The 18,750-nt window shown below is 34.3% G+C and overlaps 1 protein-coding gene across 2 annotated transcripts in view; it reads right to left on the minus strand.

Annotated features, from left to right (window-relative positions):
• LOC117321965 (low-density lipoprotein receptor-related protein 4-like) overlaps positions 1 to 18,507 on the minus strand; it is a 32,616-nt gene extending 14,109 nt beyond the window's left edge. The window contains exons 1-16 of one of the 2 annotated variants that reach the window (XM_033876605.1): positions 18,383 to 18,507; positions 10,992 to 11,415; positions 9,906 to 10,161; positions 9,051 to 9,204; positions 8,288 to 8,398; positions 7,361 to 7,615; positions 6,776 to 6,926; positions 6,178 to 6,321; positions 5,834 to 5,945; positions 4,930 to 5,080; positions 4,312 to 4,434; positions 3,928 to 4,161; positions 2,634 to 2,823; positions 2,183 to 2,322; positions 1,728 to 1,878; positions 1,120 to 1,232 (exon numbers count right to left, since the gene is read on the minus strand). In XM_033876605.1, coding sequence (XP_033732496.1) covers positions 1,120 to 1,232; positions 1,728 to 1,878; positions 2,183 to 2,322; positions 2,634 to 2,823; positions 3,928 to 4,161; positions 4,312 to 4,434; positions 4,930 to 5,080; positions 5,834 to 5,945; positions 6,178 to 6,321; positions 6,776 to 6,926; positions 7,361 to 7,615; positions 8,288 to 8,398; positions 9,051 to 9,204; positions 9,906 to 10,161; positions 10,992 to 11,415; positions 18,383 to 18,467 — 2,794 coding nt within the window. In that variant the 5' untranslated portion in view covers positions 18,468 to 18,507. The remainder of the gene's footprint in view (positions 1 to 1,119; positions 1,233 to 1,727; positions 1,879 to 2,182; positions 2,323 to 2,633; positions 2,824 to 3,927; positions 4,162 to 4,311; positions 4,435 to 4,929; positions 5,081 to 5,833; positions 5,946 to 6,177; positions 6,322 to 6,775; positions 6,927 to 7,360; positions 7,616 to 8,287; positions 8,399 to 9,050; positions 9,205 to 9,905; positions 10,162 to 10,991; positions 11,416 to 18,382) is intronic. The other variant, XM_033876603.1, reaches the window with a different exon arrangement.
• Between the last annotated feature and the right edge of the window lie 243 nt (positions 18,508 to 18,750).

An 18,750-nucleotide genomic window follows, 5' to 3' on the forward strand; every position in this document is an offset into this window, starting at 1 on the left:
AGCTCTGGTCGATCAGATATTAGAATTTGACATGATATGTGATTTTATGTGAATTCTTCTGTTTTGACAATACACACAACAAATCAAAGCAATATTTTAAAAGTGAGTTATCGAATATGTATGAATGATTTTAGAATTGACAAATCTAGTATATTCTTTTTAAATTTAGAAATTAGATTGACCTAGCCAATTATTTTTAATCAGAATAGCAATTTATGTAACGCATACCCCTAAATGTTGAAGTAAGAAATACACAATTTTTCACCATTTTTGTTAGATTTAACGCTTTATACAAAAAGTTCTGTTGACTAACTTTTAAAGATATTTTGCAGATCAAATGGGAAAAAGTAGCTCTTTCTAAAACATACATATGTATATCAAAATGGGGGTTCAGTGTGCTTACTTTTTTGTCGCGAACTAATATTTGTTATTTTTCAACTTTTTGGGGATACATTTTGAAGTTTAAAATTTTTAAAGCAAAAATGAATTAGAAACATTCAAAATTGCCAACGCAATGATGGTTTAAGTTAAGTTAAGTCCAAAAATATAAAATTTGAGCCTTATCCAAAATGCAAGAAAAATACTTTTTCAAAGTGACCGCCAAATGGGCCATTTTCTTCTAAATTCTTCTAAAAACAGAACTACTAACATAAGTCTGAACTTTTGACACATTTTTCAGATATAACCTTGCTATAAAACTGCCAAAGTTTTGTTACATATTACAAATACTTTTTATGTAAGATCGAAACGAGACTTCAATGTGACTGAAACTTCAGAAGAGCAGATCCTTAAGACTATTTTCACAACCTAGTAGTAGATTGTGAGCTTAGATACACTCATACACCAGTTTTTTCTGCCTTAATATTTTTTAATTAAAAACATGTCACTCATCGCCGTAATTATTTATCTAGGGCAAAATGTAAGCAACGGCATATACTGCTTTCTGACATTTTCGCTTTTATCAAATTGATGTAGTATTTCGCTCCTACATCGCGCCTACAAATACACAGTTCAATGTTCGTTCAACTGTTAAAACTTATCATTTTTCAGCGATTTAAAACCCAGCAATTTAACAAGTAGTTCAATCGAAACCCGATCTGATGGGTACAAAACATTCACCTGGTTGTGCCTGTCCTGGGTACACGTGTACGTTCAGTAAGAATCCTAAGTCGGCGTTGTCTGCCATAAATTCCACTTCAGTCTCACTTTGAATATTCATCTTTACGACTTTTCTGAAATCAGTCGATGACATGGGGTATTGATTAAGAGTATAATGTTAAAAATAATTATATGAGCTGCTCCAATGAGATATAACTCGCAAAATGCGTCATTTCAAAGTACATGAGTATTGTAACCATGTTATTCAGAAATCAAAGACAATTACTTTTATCACTGAAGGGCCTTATACAATGCCGTGATTTCGACACAGAAATATACCTTTACTGACATAAAGGATTTTTGTTTTGAAGTACAGCTAAGATGATGGAAAGAGCCGTCAAATTGATAGCAATAAGCAGTAAGGCAAGATGAATATTTTAATTCCAAGTACTGTAAAAATATAAGACATGGAACATAAAACGCCTGGCTTATATATTAAACATAGAAATATCAATTTGAGTTAAGATGTTGATCAATATCATTATGAGCCAACAGTGTTCTATAAAACATTTCATTGTAATGATATTTTCTGCATACTTGTATAGAAGCAAATACGTTTTACCACTCACTGTTTTCTTTCAGACGTTAGGTATATAAAATCTCCAGCTATATCAATAGAGCGTATGCGTTTAAAAGGTGTGTTGAATTTGGTCCGTCCAGAGCCTGACAAACTACTCCACTCTACATCTCCATATAAAGATGACCAGTACAGTCGATCAGCTAAAAAGATAATGCTTATATAATATCAACAGCGATTAATATCTTTATGTCGCCAGAAAATTTCTTTTCCTGGCACTGAAATTGAAACGCATAACCGTATTTAAATGTATCTTTACAATGATCAATTGGAGCATCAACCTTACTTGCAGAAAAACAATGTACAAACACTGCAATTTGTGCAATCATAATTAAAGAGCATGTTGGGTTTTTTTATTTTATCGCGAAAAGCGTTGAAATAAGATATCACTGAAAATGCAAGTGTTTGTTTTTTACCGATATATGTATATTGCACAGCCTTACTTACTTGTGTAGTCAATGGCTAGGTTGGTAAGGAAGTCGTTGGAATCCAATGCGATGATTACATTTGAAGACATTCCGTTCATTGAAGCTCGAACGATGTTAACAAATGTATTATCCTGATCTTGATGCGTAAAGAACATCAGCCTGCGAGCAGAAAATTAAATTGTTAAGCACTAGTTATCGACATGATAGCATTGGGCACGCGATCACTATGTAAAGTACTGACAGGGAATAGTCAAGTGTAAAGTGAATAGAAAGTTTCGTTCTAATTTAGTATTGCTTGATACTTCAATATAGCTGTAAGAAATAGCTCCACATTCGTGTGGTAGGAAAAAACTAAGACCTGAGCAATATGCTGTTGTTAATTAATAGTCTATCGTTTTATGTATATCATATGCATATTAATGTTTAAAATGCGATACAGTTGTATACATTATGCGGATTTATGTACACACCCCTTCGACGGATACAGATCTAAATCCTCTATATTGTTCAAGCTTTCAACCAGAGTTTTAGCCAATCCCGTAGTAGGTTTGAAAACCCCAACATTTCCAGGTGAGTTCGTGCCTGCTTCACCTGACACAGCATAATACAGAATACCGCTGGAATGGTCCATTACCAAGGCGTCTACGTAGGAGTCAAAACCTGTTAATATATGATAGCTTTTGCTGTTGTTGCTGCTGCTGCTTCAGTATATATGGAAAAACATTACTGTACGTGTATTTATTTTAGCGCACTCATATTTTAGCGCTCCGATGGGATGTAGTCTTATTAGCGCACTCTTGAATTCGTGCAATCGTCAGACGAATATTTCTAAATTAGCGGTAGAACACTTTTCTGAAAGAAACTATAGTAACCGATCGGACAAACATCGACTGTGTTTAGATAAGATTATCAAGGGCCATGGTTATTCCGAAACTGACTATACTGTACAGATGAGTTGACCATTCTACCTGACAAAATAGAGGTATTGCATTGTACTAGTAAATAGTAATCAAAACAAATGCCTTGTTTATGTTGTTTTGTATCTCCATATGCCTGTCCGCACTCGAAATGACCGGTAGTCTGAAACAATTGCTAAAAACGGCAATAGATTCACTGCCACCATTCTCAAAATCCCGTAAAATAAAATAATCAAAAATCGATATCCGAGCTACTTTTTTGAAACAGACCAAAACCTAAGTACTGAATGTTAAGACAGATCATAGACCAATTTGTTGTGCAGGGCAGAATGAGAGGTCGGGAACTATAGTGCTGCACTTGAATTAGCGCAATGACTTGAGCGCGAAATGTGCTAATATTAGAATACCGCTAAAATAAGTACACATACAGTATATTTATTTTATAAGATTATCGTACAAATCCTCTTCTCCCATTTTGGGATCTGTTCAAAACTAGCAGTGTATAGAATAAAACGTTGACAGACGCACGACGAGCGCCGCCCCACCGCATAAGCTCACTTGCTTTTCGGGAATAAAAAATACAGCAGATTCGTTTCGGTTCTCCAACAATTTTTAAACAGATGTCACATAAAAAGCATTTCTATATATGAATATCAACACAAATCAATGCAAGTCAATCCATTTTTAGTTTCATAAAGAAAATACTTCTCTACCCCCACTGTATTTCATTTAATTCTTTTTTTTAAGCTGAAGACTCACAAACTTTATAAAACAAAACAAAAAAAATCATATCAAACAGCATTTACAGTAAGTGATGCCAGCATCAGCAGCAAGTGTAGTATCATACCTGTTGGTTTGTAAATTGTTTCTGAATCACTTCCGTTGAGTGTAGATTTTCTAATGGTGCCATCGTTTATTTCGCTCCAAAAAACAAATGATGTTTCCGGATCTAACATGGCATCAATCGGTCTCTCTACGGCGTTAATGTCGAGGGCTGTTATTTGTGCATCCGTTGTAGATATTTGAAAGAGTTTGCCATGCACAAAGTCGATCACCAGTAGAAAGTTGGAAGATTGTGGCACTGGAAGATACACTATCACGTACATTTTAAGTTAAGCTTATAAGAGGATTGTTTAATATTCCTACTTATTATTTGTATTATATATTTTATATTTCGTTTTCAGCTTTATACAATAGAAACAAATTGATATTATGATCAGAATATAATTACCACTGGTGCAACTTTTTTCATCGGGTTGTAGATGCAATCCATATGAGCATGCGCAAACAGCAGTTCCGCTTACGCCTGTCATGCAAAGTTGTTCACATCCACCATTTAAATGAGAGCACGGACCTGCACACATAACCACTTCATAATTAGCAGAGAAGCATCAAATGCAAGTTCCGAGTTCCTGTTAATGTGGCAATGTTGTCGTACACTTTTCGCCAAAAACTTCATTCTAACAGATAACTACGGTGAAGAGTTGATGCTTTCCAAACAACTAGTATATAGGATATTTAATTAGCGCCGTCATGATTTAGCAAATTGCTTCCAAAGCAAAAATTGCTAAAATAAGATTACCGCTGAAATATGTACGTTTACAGTAGTTGTTCTATATATTTATAATGTATGTGTTACCAATGTAAATGACTGCAGCTATTGCAAAAAAAGAAAAACAGTCACCCTCCATCCCCACCCACCTACCCCCACCCTAATTTGTTTTTAACAATAAGTCGGAATAATCAATGCATGTCATGCAATATATCATACAGCATATAAAATTAAATGGTTCAGGGAAATACAACTCTGGACTATCTAATACAATCACGAGTACAAAAGCAAACTTACCTTTCGTCTGTCTTTGTAGTGAATTATCATAAACTGTTAATCCAGTGATCACTCCGATGCTGTTTGTCAAATTGATGGTTTGTGGAGATTTTGCTTGTACAGACAAGGAATTCAAATTTGAGCTTATAGTTATAGACCAGATGGCATATCTCTGAAAACATATTATTTGTATTATTAAGATTGACTGGATGGTAATTTATCCTTTCGGTTATCATCATAATGCATGGTTTACATGGTTTTAGAAATGCCACCATGAAATAATATAGATAAAGCACGTAATTTATATGCGAGAAGAATGTATAAAGAACATTATCTACGTTTCTGTATCAAACTGAATTTAAACGAATCGCACTGCTTTTATTTCAGTCCAAGACGTATCTAAACGTCCTATGAAATGTTAATGAAGAAGCGGTTACTATCAATAGCACACCATGGCTACTAAAAATCTAGAATTTTTTTTTAAATATTCTGCGTAGACAAGATCTTCATCTACTTTACCAAATTAATTTTGTTGGTGAAAATTATGTGATTCATCTATTATTATTGTCTTGCCATTAAATGTTACCTTTAATGTGTAAGAACAGCAGGAAATGACCTAATATTTAAACACTTTAAGAGTTTGAAAGTAACTGTATCTGTATACAACATAACAGTCGCTTTGCTTGTCATTGAGATTTGGTCTGGCATTTTTACGGTCCATCATCAATTACAGTAATTAAGAATCATCAACAATAGAAAATTACGTTCATCTAAGGAGACACTTCAGGTGATATGTTGTCATAAACATCATTAATGTAGCCACCACATTTGAATCATTTGTTATAGGATCTTGTTCGATTTGAATACAGGCTTATTAAATAATGGAATTTTAAGAACTGTGAGGATATCCTCCTAAAATGTGTACCTTGTAGATAATCAGTTTATCCACACCCAACGGGAGATTTCTGTACACATAATCTATACCACTGCCGTTTCTCTGTATACTGGTAAGTGTACTGTACTGGACAAAGTACAATCTGGAAAATCAAAATAAATAAACAACATAAGATGAAAATGTAAATTTGTGCGCATCAAAAATGATTGAAACTCGAATGAAATAGAGCTTTTAAGATGTAAAACTAAATCGCTCTTAACTCTTTCTGCTTGATACAACATATCGCCAAAATAAGACACACGCGTGTTATCGTTCGCGTGTTTAAGTTATTGACAAAGTATGAAAAAGTATAAAGAACATCAAATGTAAAACACCTGTCGCTTGAAACATCAAAGAATATGTCCTTTATATAGGCGGGTGATGGTTGAGTCAGTATGACGGATTTCCCATTGCTGGCAAGGGACATTGATACAATCTTCATTTCATATCCACTTGTCCCCTCCACCCAGAAAAGTGTCCTGGCAAAAGATATATTTCATATTACATACAGTTGTATCAATAGAAGTTAGGTATCAAATTAATATTGCAAGTGATTAAATGTACATAATTATAGGACTATTGAACATCTTCACTTAGATTCCAACATTTCTTTCAATCTATTTAAGTCACCTCAAAGAACGTCTTAAGCTCCTAGCATCACTGACGGGTCCAAGAAGTAGGAGTCAAATTCATTTTGGACTGCTCTACTGTATCTAATGCTAATATCCTGTGAGTCTTTTGTATAACTCTTTATCATATATTAATCAAATCATGTACCATCTTACCAATGTATTCTATATATGAGATAATAGCAAGCACGCGCATTACACCGAATACGATTCATATACCACTCCATGATCAATAAGCTTTCTTACTTTCTTACAAATTTCACTGTATTATGAAACTGAAGTTTGCTTAAGAGCAATGTCAGACCTGGTGTGTGGATCTATAGTTAAGTGAGAAGGAGGTGAAGAGGCATCTACAAGTTCCTTGGCAGCTAGTGTTGCTATCGTTACATATTTCACCTTGCCAGTAGTAGATTCAGACCAATACAGGTTTCCATCTGTCCAATCAAATACCATCCCTACAAAATTAAACCATAAATATGTATGCGCAATTAATAAGTTAAATTTGTTTTTGTTATTATTTTATCTTGGATTCAATATTTCATTTGCAAATGCTAAACAAAATAAAAGCGACACATGATTGGCCAATCGGAATTATTTTCAATGGTAGATTTTTAATAGATACCATTGAAAATGCAGTGAAGGCGACAATTCATCAATAAATTTAATGTGAAGTTCCAAATAATACCTTGATCTTTAAATAATGAATTAACAGTAAGCTGGCAAATAAATGCTATATGGTATCCGGAAGAAGATAAGGTATTCTCAAAAATCAAAGTTTATCTTATATGCAACGCTAAGAGGCGCGTGGTCTACTTCGTCATGAACTTAATTAGTTATAAATTCTAAATGACATAACTGGTTTTATCTACACATATAATTCCGTATTTACCAGACACTGCATATGCTGTTGTTATCTGGCGGCTTGTGTCTGTAGCCGTATTGTACTCTCTGATGAAGTTTGATGTCGTGTCGACGTAGTAGATAAGTTTGTTACTGGTGTCGACAGTCAGAAGCTGACAACCTTGTACAACGTTACCAACACAACGAAGAGGGTCATTGTAGCCTGTTACTGCACGGAAACTCAACATACAGATGTTGGTGGAGTTGGACATCACAAATGCTTTACTATAAAGCGGATGGTTTTCTGGAACGAAGGTAGTTCTCTTACTATCTCATATTAGTTGTATACTAGACATTTTAATTCATAACACCAACCGATGTAGAATAACTGTTTTCCATGTAAGAAGTGCTGTAAACGAACCCATTTTGGCGCATAACCAAATGATACCAGATATGTGAAATGAAGAATTGACGCATCTGTATATGTATGTAGATTTATTTCGTATATAGAACGTGTACGTAACGCAATTGTAATTCAGTATAATGTTTTCAACGCAAAATAAAAAACGCTAAAATATGATTAACGCTAAACATGACCGTTCACATTACATGTTTAACAGCGACATAAATTCACATTGTTTCCTTATTCACAATTACATTATCATTCCATGTCTTGAAATAATGATCTAATGATCAAATTGAGATGGCAACATGCAAGCGAGAGATATGTAGGTATGATAGGGGAAATGTGAAATACCAGATATCCAAATTGTGAGTGTTTTTTTCAAACCTCGATACAAATCGAAACTCATCGGAACAATATGAATTACGAGAACATGAACTTGTACGCATTGTTAAGCTTATCCCTTGTGTAAAGATAAACCTTGTATATCTATATACGAGATCATGGTTTTAATAAAAGAAGACAGTCACATATATAAAATAAAGCAACACCACTAATGAAGTTCTTTTTTACCTGTACAGTGTAATCCGTCTGTATCCAGCGTATATCCCTCCTTACACATACATTTACCATTAGGTCGGAGGTTCACACAAAAGTGTTCACATCCCAATGTCGAGCATCCATCTTTAAAAAAAACAAATGTGTTTTTAGGGAATCATTTGAAATCCCCAGTAGATATTATCATCTAGCTGCAAAAGCTTTGTCTAATCATGCCACAGAATATCAACTCATACCTACGCATGCTTGAAAAATATTAAGTTTCCTTCACATTTTCATAGTTTTTCGAAATACTAATTCTTCATGCATATATCTTTCAAGATTTTTTCTATGTATGATTTTTTCGTGGTAAGGATTCGGACAACATTATGAGTTACGCTACGCTAGCCACTGCCTTCAGCCCACGTCATCCGAAGGCTTCATGAGAGTCTTACTGTATCTTATTGTATTTTCTAGTACTATTTATAGATCATGTGATTGTATTTCTGTGTGTTGACAAAGGGGCCGATTGCCTCGAAAATGTGACTTTTGTTTTATTTCCACCCTGTTAGAATCACTTCTTTGCCCTATATCAACACTTCAAGTAACTCGTGTCCTGCAGACAAACATTTACAAGGATCCAGTGTTACTCGGATTATTACCGTTATTATTACTTCTTTGACCCCCCCCCCCCCCCCCCCCCCCCCCCCCCCCCCCACACACACACACACACACACATATATATATATAACATATAATATACATTTCAAACTATATGACAGAACCAAATGAAATATACTAGTCACAGGAGGCTTCAGGTCTTCCTTATACATGGTAATGATGACTAGGTCCGTTAAATCAAACTCGCTTGAACGGTAAAAATGAAAGCTTCCGGTTGATTTGGAATAACAATTCCACCATTGTTCGTCATATAAAGTCGCGCACACATGGTTCTAAAACACAAAAAAAAATGAAAATTTTGTTGACATGAAAGGAAGGTTAATAGCATTCCCTTTACTAATAATAGGTGGTAAGAAATACAGACAAATATAATGTATATGTAAACATTGATATGACAAATCTACTTAAGGGGAAGTAACTCCTTGAGGTTGTTAAGGCTGATTTAATGTTGTTTACGAGAGTAACACTTTGGCTAAGGGTACTTAATTTTAAATATTCGATTAAAATGTTATCAGTGAATGATACAAAGCAAGAAAATATTAATATTCATATAAATATAATGTTTAACATATGGTGATATTGAATTTTTCCCCCCCAACTGATACAGGTCATACAGTCCATAGTGCATATAGTGCATAACACACTGGCAATCCACTGATGCGGATCAAAAGCCAATTTCAGCAAATAGATATATTTTTTTTGAAGTAGGGTTACACCAACTCCTGCAAATAGTATGTAATTCCCTAATCAATATTAATCCAATTGAAAAGAGTTTATTGTCAAGCTTATCATCTTACAAATCCTATATTAACGTTACGTCAATGTTGACGTGAAGTGATTTAATTGACGCCATTGTATTGGTTATATCATACAAACGTGTTACTTGCCTCAAACCTAGAATGTAAAAAAGCTTGTTAAAAAAACGAAGGAAAAAACCCAACTCATTCTCAGTTGAAATATGAACAATAATTACCGTATCTACAGTAATGGAACGAAATTTTGCATTCAACTGCTTGTACAAAACTTTACGGTCTGTTCCATCATATAGTGAAGTTTCAATGGAATATCTCCACTCGTCTGTCCAGTAAAGCCTTCTTTCGGCAACGTCTATTTCAATATCGTTTACGTTCAACAGGCTAGTAGTGATGATTGGGGTTCGGAAGGTTCCATCAAGCAATGACCGTTCTATCCGGTAGCCAGATTGTGATATATCAAACCAAAACGCATACCTGAAAAAGAAAAAAAAATACGTCTCAGGTTTTATGAATACAGTAAATTCAAGATACGTTTGAATACGGTTTATGAAGGTTGATGAAAAATAAAGTTGTTTTATACAGTATATTCTAATACTGTTATGATATGAATCTTGATGATGACTCTCGTGATTTTTTAACTCATTTAACTGTCGCAGTGTCTATGTCTATGTGAATACGAACGAAAACATTATCAATTACGTACAATATATACATGCAAGTTATTTCAAAACATCATATATTAAATGGCGTTTTTTCTTCACTTTTTGTATCAATATTCTATTTCTGTTATGTATGTATCAAGAAAGTGTTAACGAATGACCAACGATATGGTTAAACTCCGTATTTGCCAATAATCAAAATAACCCCTTTTCATATCTTGCTGTCGATTCACAGGTATGTTTTATTTTAGAAAAGTCGAATTTTCCATAAAAATGATACTCTCGATGGAGTTAGGATTTTCTCCGCTGTTTGATATATAATTAAGTATATTTTCAAAGCTTCATACAGCAAATAATTCAGGATACACTTTAAATAAAAGTTGAGGGCAAGATAATGTGAAACAAAAAAAAAAAAACTAGAAAAAATGAAAAAAAAAAAAACTGCGTAATAAGCTGACATATTTCCGTGATACCTACAATGTGGTTATCCAGAGACAATGACTTCAACTATCCAACGATAGAAGAAAAACATGTTTAACAGCAAAATTCTTTCCAAAAATCCTTACATCCATTTTAGTTATTTCAAAGGGTAATATGCGATATTGCATTCGATGTAGAACAACTGTGATAAAGTGATCTTCTTACCCTGCTACAGCATCCACTGCAAGTGCACTCGGGTTTTCTATATCGTCCTGGATTATGACCCTGAACATGCTCTTGTCAGTTGCACCAGCAGGCTGTACCGCTATCCAGTTAAAGAAGCCGTCTGTCCAGTACATGTTTCCACTGACCCAATCATACGCTATCGAGGTGAATAAAGAACTTGAAATCCCGCAGTGGACATTTTGGACATTGCCTGAATGCAAACGATATATGCATCGAGAAATTCTTTCAAAGAAGTAGATGGATCCATTGGCCACATTAACATCCATGCTCCTGATCTGAACATTACTTGATCCAAAGCTGGTGAAATTATATGGTGATGTCTTCGTGACGCTGGCACTATCGCCCTCGTAAATGTATATTCCACTAAGGGAAGTGCCCTCGAAAGATACGAGGATAGCCGATTCTACAAATAAATGTTAAGGCCATACATATAAATGTTATTTGCTTTCGTAACTGCTTTATTGTATATATTGAGCCTGAACAAATTTTCAGGACGTATCCGATATATGCAATGCTTAGCAGAAACATGTATGCTAAATCATTAACATCCTCGCGTTTGTATCTTTACCAGTCCATAGTACTGTAGATACTCTGTAATACAATCTGATTGCCTGGGATTACAAGAGTCAACATGGAACTAAATGACTTATTGCGTATGACACCACCTTCAAACCTATCTTTCTCCTATCTTTTCTCTTGATTCCGATTGAAATGGCGATGTACCGAATCGATACTTCTTTATTATAGTTATAAAAAAACCTTCCAAATGACGATCCTTCTGATTTTCGAATACCGAACAAATTTTGTGCCAGAATGGTTAAAGTATACCCAAAATTATTTCTGTAAACCGGCCTTACCTGAGCGGATACAGGCCTGTGCAGATGACAGCAACGTGAACTGGTATAATTATGGCATACGTTTGTAATCAGTATTATAACTGGTTCAATTAGTTTGTTGTTTTGTAACTTCAGCATTCTTTGTATTCATATTAAAACTGCTTCAAAGATACAAAACGTAATCATTTTAAAATCATCTTCGGATCCTAACCGGTGTATGGTTAACATTGCGTTTTGTTAATAACTGTCGGGTTGGTCTCGACAAATCGGGAAATTAAAAAAAAAATCAGCCATTAACAAAATGCATTTATTCATTTTGTTAAGATTAATAAAAAAAATGTTATATGTGATGTTCACCGACAGGTGTTGACAAAATGCAATATACCTTAAACTGATAAATTCGTGAACGGGAAATTAATTTCGGCTATAAACAATAACTGGGAATTTCCCGAGGCTCCAGAATTTTTGACCAATCCCAAAAGAGATTTGTCGATCATCCGGCTGTAGCACGAAAGTACTGCCGGGCTTAATAAAAAAACGTTTTAGCTGCATTTCGGACACCGACCCCCAAAACAATATGGTAAACATACACATAGAATAACATCAAAGCCAATAATTACGATAAAAATTTTGCTGGAAAGGCCATGATCTAATATTTGAAATCCATATGCCTTTGCCTCTTTAGCGAATCTGAGTAATGCTACTAACGGTAGGTGGAAAACTCCATTTGTTTTAATCTAAACCCAATATATGTACAACTCTTAGAAATATTTATGTTGTTTTTGGTTAATAGGACGTGTTCATTTTAAAATAAATATGGCTGAATATTTCAAAGGTTATTTTCAATTCATATTTCAATAAATTATATTGTATTATAAGAATCGTTTCATATAACAATCAGTAATTGACTGTTCTTCAGGGGGAGTATAACGTACAATTACTATGATGTTACAGTATTATGACGTCATAAAAACAAGGTACCGAAGAAAGTTCTATACAATGCATGGAATAGGTTGAATGTTTGTAAAAGCTAAAGTAATTTAAGGATATGTATTTCAATTTGCTTTTTCATCGCACATGAATATAACCTATTTTATGCAAATTGTTCTGAATTTCACTATAAAATGTTTATTGCGCAAACATTACCCCGTCAAGACCAGCAAAGCAAGATGACAACCACGTGGCTACCACATGGAAAAGCTATCTCATTTTTGATATTCTTTTGTTCGGATATAAATTTTCTTTAAAGTGTACCGTGGACGAAAAATTATATTGTAATATTTTATTGGTATTGATTAATGAACAAGAATGCAGAAAACCGCATCAAAATTGGCCGACCCATTACCGAGTAATTGCGATTTTTCTCGAAAACACACCTGAAGCCCAAAGCCCAATACCTCGTTTTGGTGACCTCTGACCTGTGACGTGACAGGTTGAACACGATCGGAGCCGCCATGTAGGAAATATATAGAAACAAACGTGAACACGTGCCTGTAATTAATGCGAATAAGACAACAAAAATGAAAGTGCTGAAGGAACTCTCTGAGTTATATTTGTGAATTAGTTAATAACAAGTGCTACCGAAACCAGGGACATACACTTTTCTTTTTAAACGGGCCATATATAACATGTAGCATCTCACTAATTTTCTTTCATAACGAGCCATATACAACAAGTAACATCTTACTAATTTTCTATTATAACGGGACAAATACAACGTGTATCATCTTATTTATTTTCTATTATAACAGGTCGTATATAACATGCATATTTTTAAAAAAATAAAAAAAAAATAACTGGTCGTTGTAACATGTATGACATTTGAATAACGGCCCGTTTATAACGACTTACATCATATATCCTTTATTATGAGGGCATGACCGGTTTGTTACATACAAATGTACCAGTATTGATTTCGGTTATAATACTACTAGTAATACAAGTTTAAAATGCATTTCATACAAGATGTGAAATATATGCTAATCATTTTGAATTTTTTATTAGCCAAAACAGCAATGATACCGTTATTTGTGATTTTTGGGTAATTGTGCGCAATTGATAAAACGTGTCCATGAAAGATCAGTAACTCCGAGACAAGATTCATAGAGTAAATTTTCAACATCATGGGTATATATATATAGGGCAAAGAAGTAATTCAAACAGTGTAAACAATAAGGTTTGTTAAATTTTCGAGGCAATCCGCCCCTTTATCAAAAAACAAAAAATTACAAATACAATCACATAATATATATAAGAAGTACTGGAAATACAATAAAATACAATAAGAATAATGTTTTAGTAGCTGGAGAAACCACAATGAACCCTTCGGCAAACTTGGGCCGAAGGCGGATACTAGCGTGACTGCATCATGTTCAACACTAGAACGCTATGCGACCAACGGCAGAGATATTTTGAATTCCCCCGCACGTGAAAGTATTCCGAAGAATTCAAAGACGATTCGTCCCTAAATACTCCTAGTGGACGACATTGCATTCATATAAAAAATGTTGCATTATCGTCTCTACAGCGATTGATTAAATATCGTGTACAAAGTCTGAAAAACTTTAGAAAAATATGTTTTAGATCATTAGAATTATAGAGAGTGGTGTGAAAAAACTACTACAAATATTTATCAAGACTGAAAATATAAGAAATACGAATGCCGACATGTCCCTACAGGACGCTACGGGAAACAGACGATTCGGGCCAACTCGGACCAAGATGCTGTTGCATGATGGAGGGAGGCGACTAAATGTGAGTCTCAAAGAGCAACAATGAACAGATACCCCAAAAAGTACAGCGATTATGAAAATTTTAACAAATTGAATAATTAACTACATGAATAGTCAAATATAATGGTCAGATGGAGAGTACATCCAGAAGACGTCTTTAACGTTCGTTCATACCCCGAGGGTAGCAGGTTTGGAGATTGGTAATCCAGTATCTTTCTCTGGAACGACGCTTCGTTTCATTCCAGGTAGGACAGTGATCAATGGCGACCACCTGCATATCCTTCCAACTGTGACTAGGTAAATTGAAATGCCTTGCCACAGGAAAGTCTGGTCTGTTTTACTTGATGGAGCAACGGTGATTGTTGATTCTGATGTTGAGCTTAGTGCTGGTTTCTCCAACATACTGCATTTTGCATTTTTTGCAGGAGAGGAGATATACAACATTGGCTGATGTGCATGTCAGTGTTTGTAAAATGTGATAAACACGGTTGTTTATTACACATTTAAACGTGTCTGTGGACTCAGTGTATGGGCACAATTTGCACGTTTTTTTGCTGCATGTGTTGAAGGTATGGCAAGCCAAAGTGGAAAAAAGTCACTATTTATGGATATCCATAAATCATTTCGAATATCCATAAATCATAAATCGACTTATTTATGGATATTTAAAAAATGAATTATGGATATCCATAAATCGAACCCCGGCCAGCAGGGTAGACAAATCTTGATTGTCAATATCGGAACTCCTCTGACTTTTTAGAAGTTATTTGTGTTTTTTCGTTTGTAAGGAAAACGAAACTCACTGAATTCCAAAAATAATGAGTTTGATTTCAACAACTTGAAAATGTATTCCCTTTAGTATAAACGCAATTCTTAATAGAATGCTGTAAAAGCATGTCTTCGGAACTTTTTTGAATGCACAGAAACCAAACGCGTGAACTCACAAGCAATCATCGGCGTGTGCCGATTAGAACACCAGAAATCACAGACACCTGTGGTGCAGTGACAGGTGTGACGAGCTTGTGGACCGTAATTTTACACCTGGTAATTGTTTAGCGGTAAACCCATTCAAACTTGAGAATTTGTAATTCTCCGAACATGTTTATACATCTGTTAAAAGTCCCTTTTTAAGTGAAGATATGACTTGCGACACGACTGGAAAGCAACACCACAAGGATCTGAATCACTTCATTATAATGACACAATTAAAAAAATAATAGCAAAAAATACCTAAACTTTATAAAAAAAATCAAACACGAAATTCATTGCGAGTTTTAAGTTTTAGTATTAATTATGATTAGTCACAATGAAATAAATTGTATGCTTTTTATCATAAAAAATGGAGCTAAAATGATGGTTTTAATAAGTACCTATGCTTTATACCTGTACAGAGAGTATCAATTATATTATAATTGTTGCAAATCACTTTTATATTATTTCACTGACAACGATCGTATATAAATTATATCTTTCACAAGCATTTAATCGTCCTTAATCCTTGAGACCATGGCATGTAAAATAAGGGATAAAATCTGTATATGTAGAAGTTTGTTGTAGACTTCAACACTGGTATTCATACGGGAGAGAGATTTAGTCTATTGTAGATCATGATGATTATAATATAATACTTTCTAAATTAGGTGTCCTTCATGACTAGAAGCGGGTTTTGTATAGAATATAACGCATGGATTTACTGTACGTGTGTTCGTCTTTTCTCAGAAACCAGAGTATCCAGAACTGTTGCATTGTTGGTATGTTTATTTGAATAATAATTTGCGAATGAAATGGCACATTATTTTATTTAAAAATGTTGATGCTGTGTTCCTTTCTTTGGTAATGAGTAAGAAATGGTAAACATATAATTAATATACATTTATTGGTGATTGACCGATTATTACACCAGTCTGTGTTAACCAGATTTCATATTTCAAAGTCAATTTCACTATTTATTTATTTTTTTAAACTCAAACTTATCCTGTTGGATTCTGACTTCTTGTCGGCAATATTCGCCAACTTCAACAACCTCAAATCTCATGTCCAGATCGTATTCAGACATGTTTGTGCTGCTACTGTTCACACTGTCCTCTACGCTACTGGCCACCATAACATGTACAGTCACTCTGTTCAACCTGTGACGTCATAGACTGAAGAGTTCCAAATCAGCGTGACTGACCGATACGCTGATTAGCAATCGACCGACAGATGCAAATCGGGTACTTCGATATGCGATATCTCGGCACTCGGCCAACCGATTTTGATGCGGTTTGCGACATTCTTCTTTGGTGGTTACAAAGAATAACATATTTTATTATCGTTTTCCGTTCAGGGTACACTTTAAGACCACAATATTGACCGAATCTCAGAATTAAAATTATTGTCATCTCTGTATTATCCTTCAAGTCAGAAATCACCCTTGAATAACGACGCAAAGCACAGATCTCAGTATACATCTGAAAGCTCAATACGAAAGTAAAGCAATGAAAAGAAAGCACCCAGGTCATGGTATAGCTTGTAATAAATTGTCATATATCAACTAAGTGTGAAATCAGCAGATTTCAGGTCAGCTAAAGTGTTCCAGTTCTTGTGAGTACACCAATATCGGTATAATTCACAGCATATTATAACGAAGTGCAGTGACTTTTCTTCTGTCGGTGCATATCAGCATAATAGGTATTGATTTGTGTAGACCTGCGTATTGTTAACTTGTAGGCATTCAGGAAATGCTGTGTTGAATACATTTTTGTGAAACGGTTTGTAAATGGGAATGGGTTACTGTATTACCTCTCTTTAAACTTAAAAACGTAATACTAGATAAGGATAATAATCAATTTGCTATTATTATCATTTTCTCTTTCAAGACGCCCTCATAATGACTAACAATTTAACCGAGCTATTATTCCTGAGAGGAGATTTCATCATGAGTCATTGCCTCCTTTATGAGAGATTCGTAAAAATATTTCTCGGTAAATCTTTAAATAGAACGTTTACAGGGGTGGATTAATTCGCAGGTGTTTATGTCATGTTTACAACACAAAACTGTAAATATTTCATAAGATATGTACGTGAACTCCGGTTTGAAAAACGGTATAGGAATATCATGTAGCATCTAATGAAAGCACACACACATATATATATATATATATATATTTATGTTGATATGATAAATATTATATATAAGCTAATATGGTAAACATTAGGCAGTAAATATTGTTAACAGTTTGGCAGACGATATTGAGAAGTAAACCGTTAATACGGAAAACAGTAGGCAGTATATAGAGTTAACAGTAAACCGTTGATAAGATAATAATTAACCAGCAAATATAGTAAACATTGAGGAGTTAATATGGTAATCAATAGGCAGTATATATAGTTAACAGTAAACCGTTGATATGGTAAACAGTGAGGAGTTAATATGGTAATCAGTAGGCAGTATATATAGTTAACAGTAAACCGTTGATATGGTAAACAATTTGACTATATAACCGTCAATATGACAAACAGTGAGCACTTATAGTTAGAGAAAACATGTATTATAATAAGTAATACATATGAAAATTGTGAAGTTGATAGCAAAATGTGTAAAGAGAACATAACATACAGTTGATTGTGTATATACAAGCTATTATTTAGTAGGACAACACGTCCATTATATAACATAGACTCGAGGAATTATAATTTGAATATTAATAAGATCCAAGCTTGCAAGACACAAATTCTAAATCCTTTAGATGAAATGATTGTTATGTATGGCGTCTTTGTTCCTATTCAAACCCAGACGACATTACAATGCCAGTGTTCCTACCTGCTCCAAGAAGTAGTACTGATCTTGACCATAAGAAAATTATCCAAAACAGGAACACTGCTGGACGGCCCATTTCTATCGCCATGTTTCCCAATAGTCAGTACAGGTAATTTACGTATCATGGAGGAAGTAAAATTCAAGCACAATTTAACCAGGTTGAAACATGTATAGACACTGCATGTGCGGTGTTATATGATGTTTATATATAACTATGTTTCGCTCATTTCTAAGTTTGTTTTACTGGTTTATCTAGGACAATACATCTATGATCACTGTAGCACATCTACACATGCAATACAGCAGTATGCATGCAGTAATTTCATTGGTGTAAGGAGGATAACTCATTCTGTTGTCTTCGTTGTTTACCA

The sequence above is a fragment of the Pecten maximus genome, chromosome 2 (assembly GCF_902652985.1).
Source record: "Pecten maximus chromosome 2, xPecMax1.1, whole genome shotgun sequence".
Classification (NCBI taxonomy): Eukaryota; Metazoa; Mollusca; class Bivalvia; order Pectinida; family Pectinidae; genus Pecten; species Pecten maximus.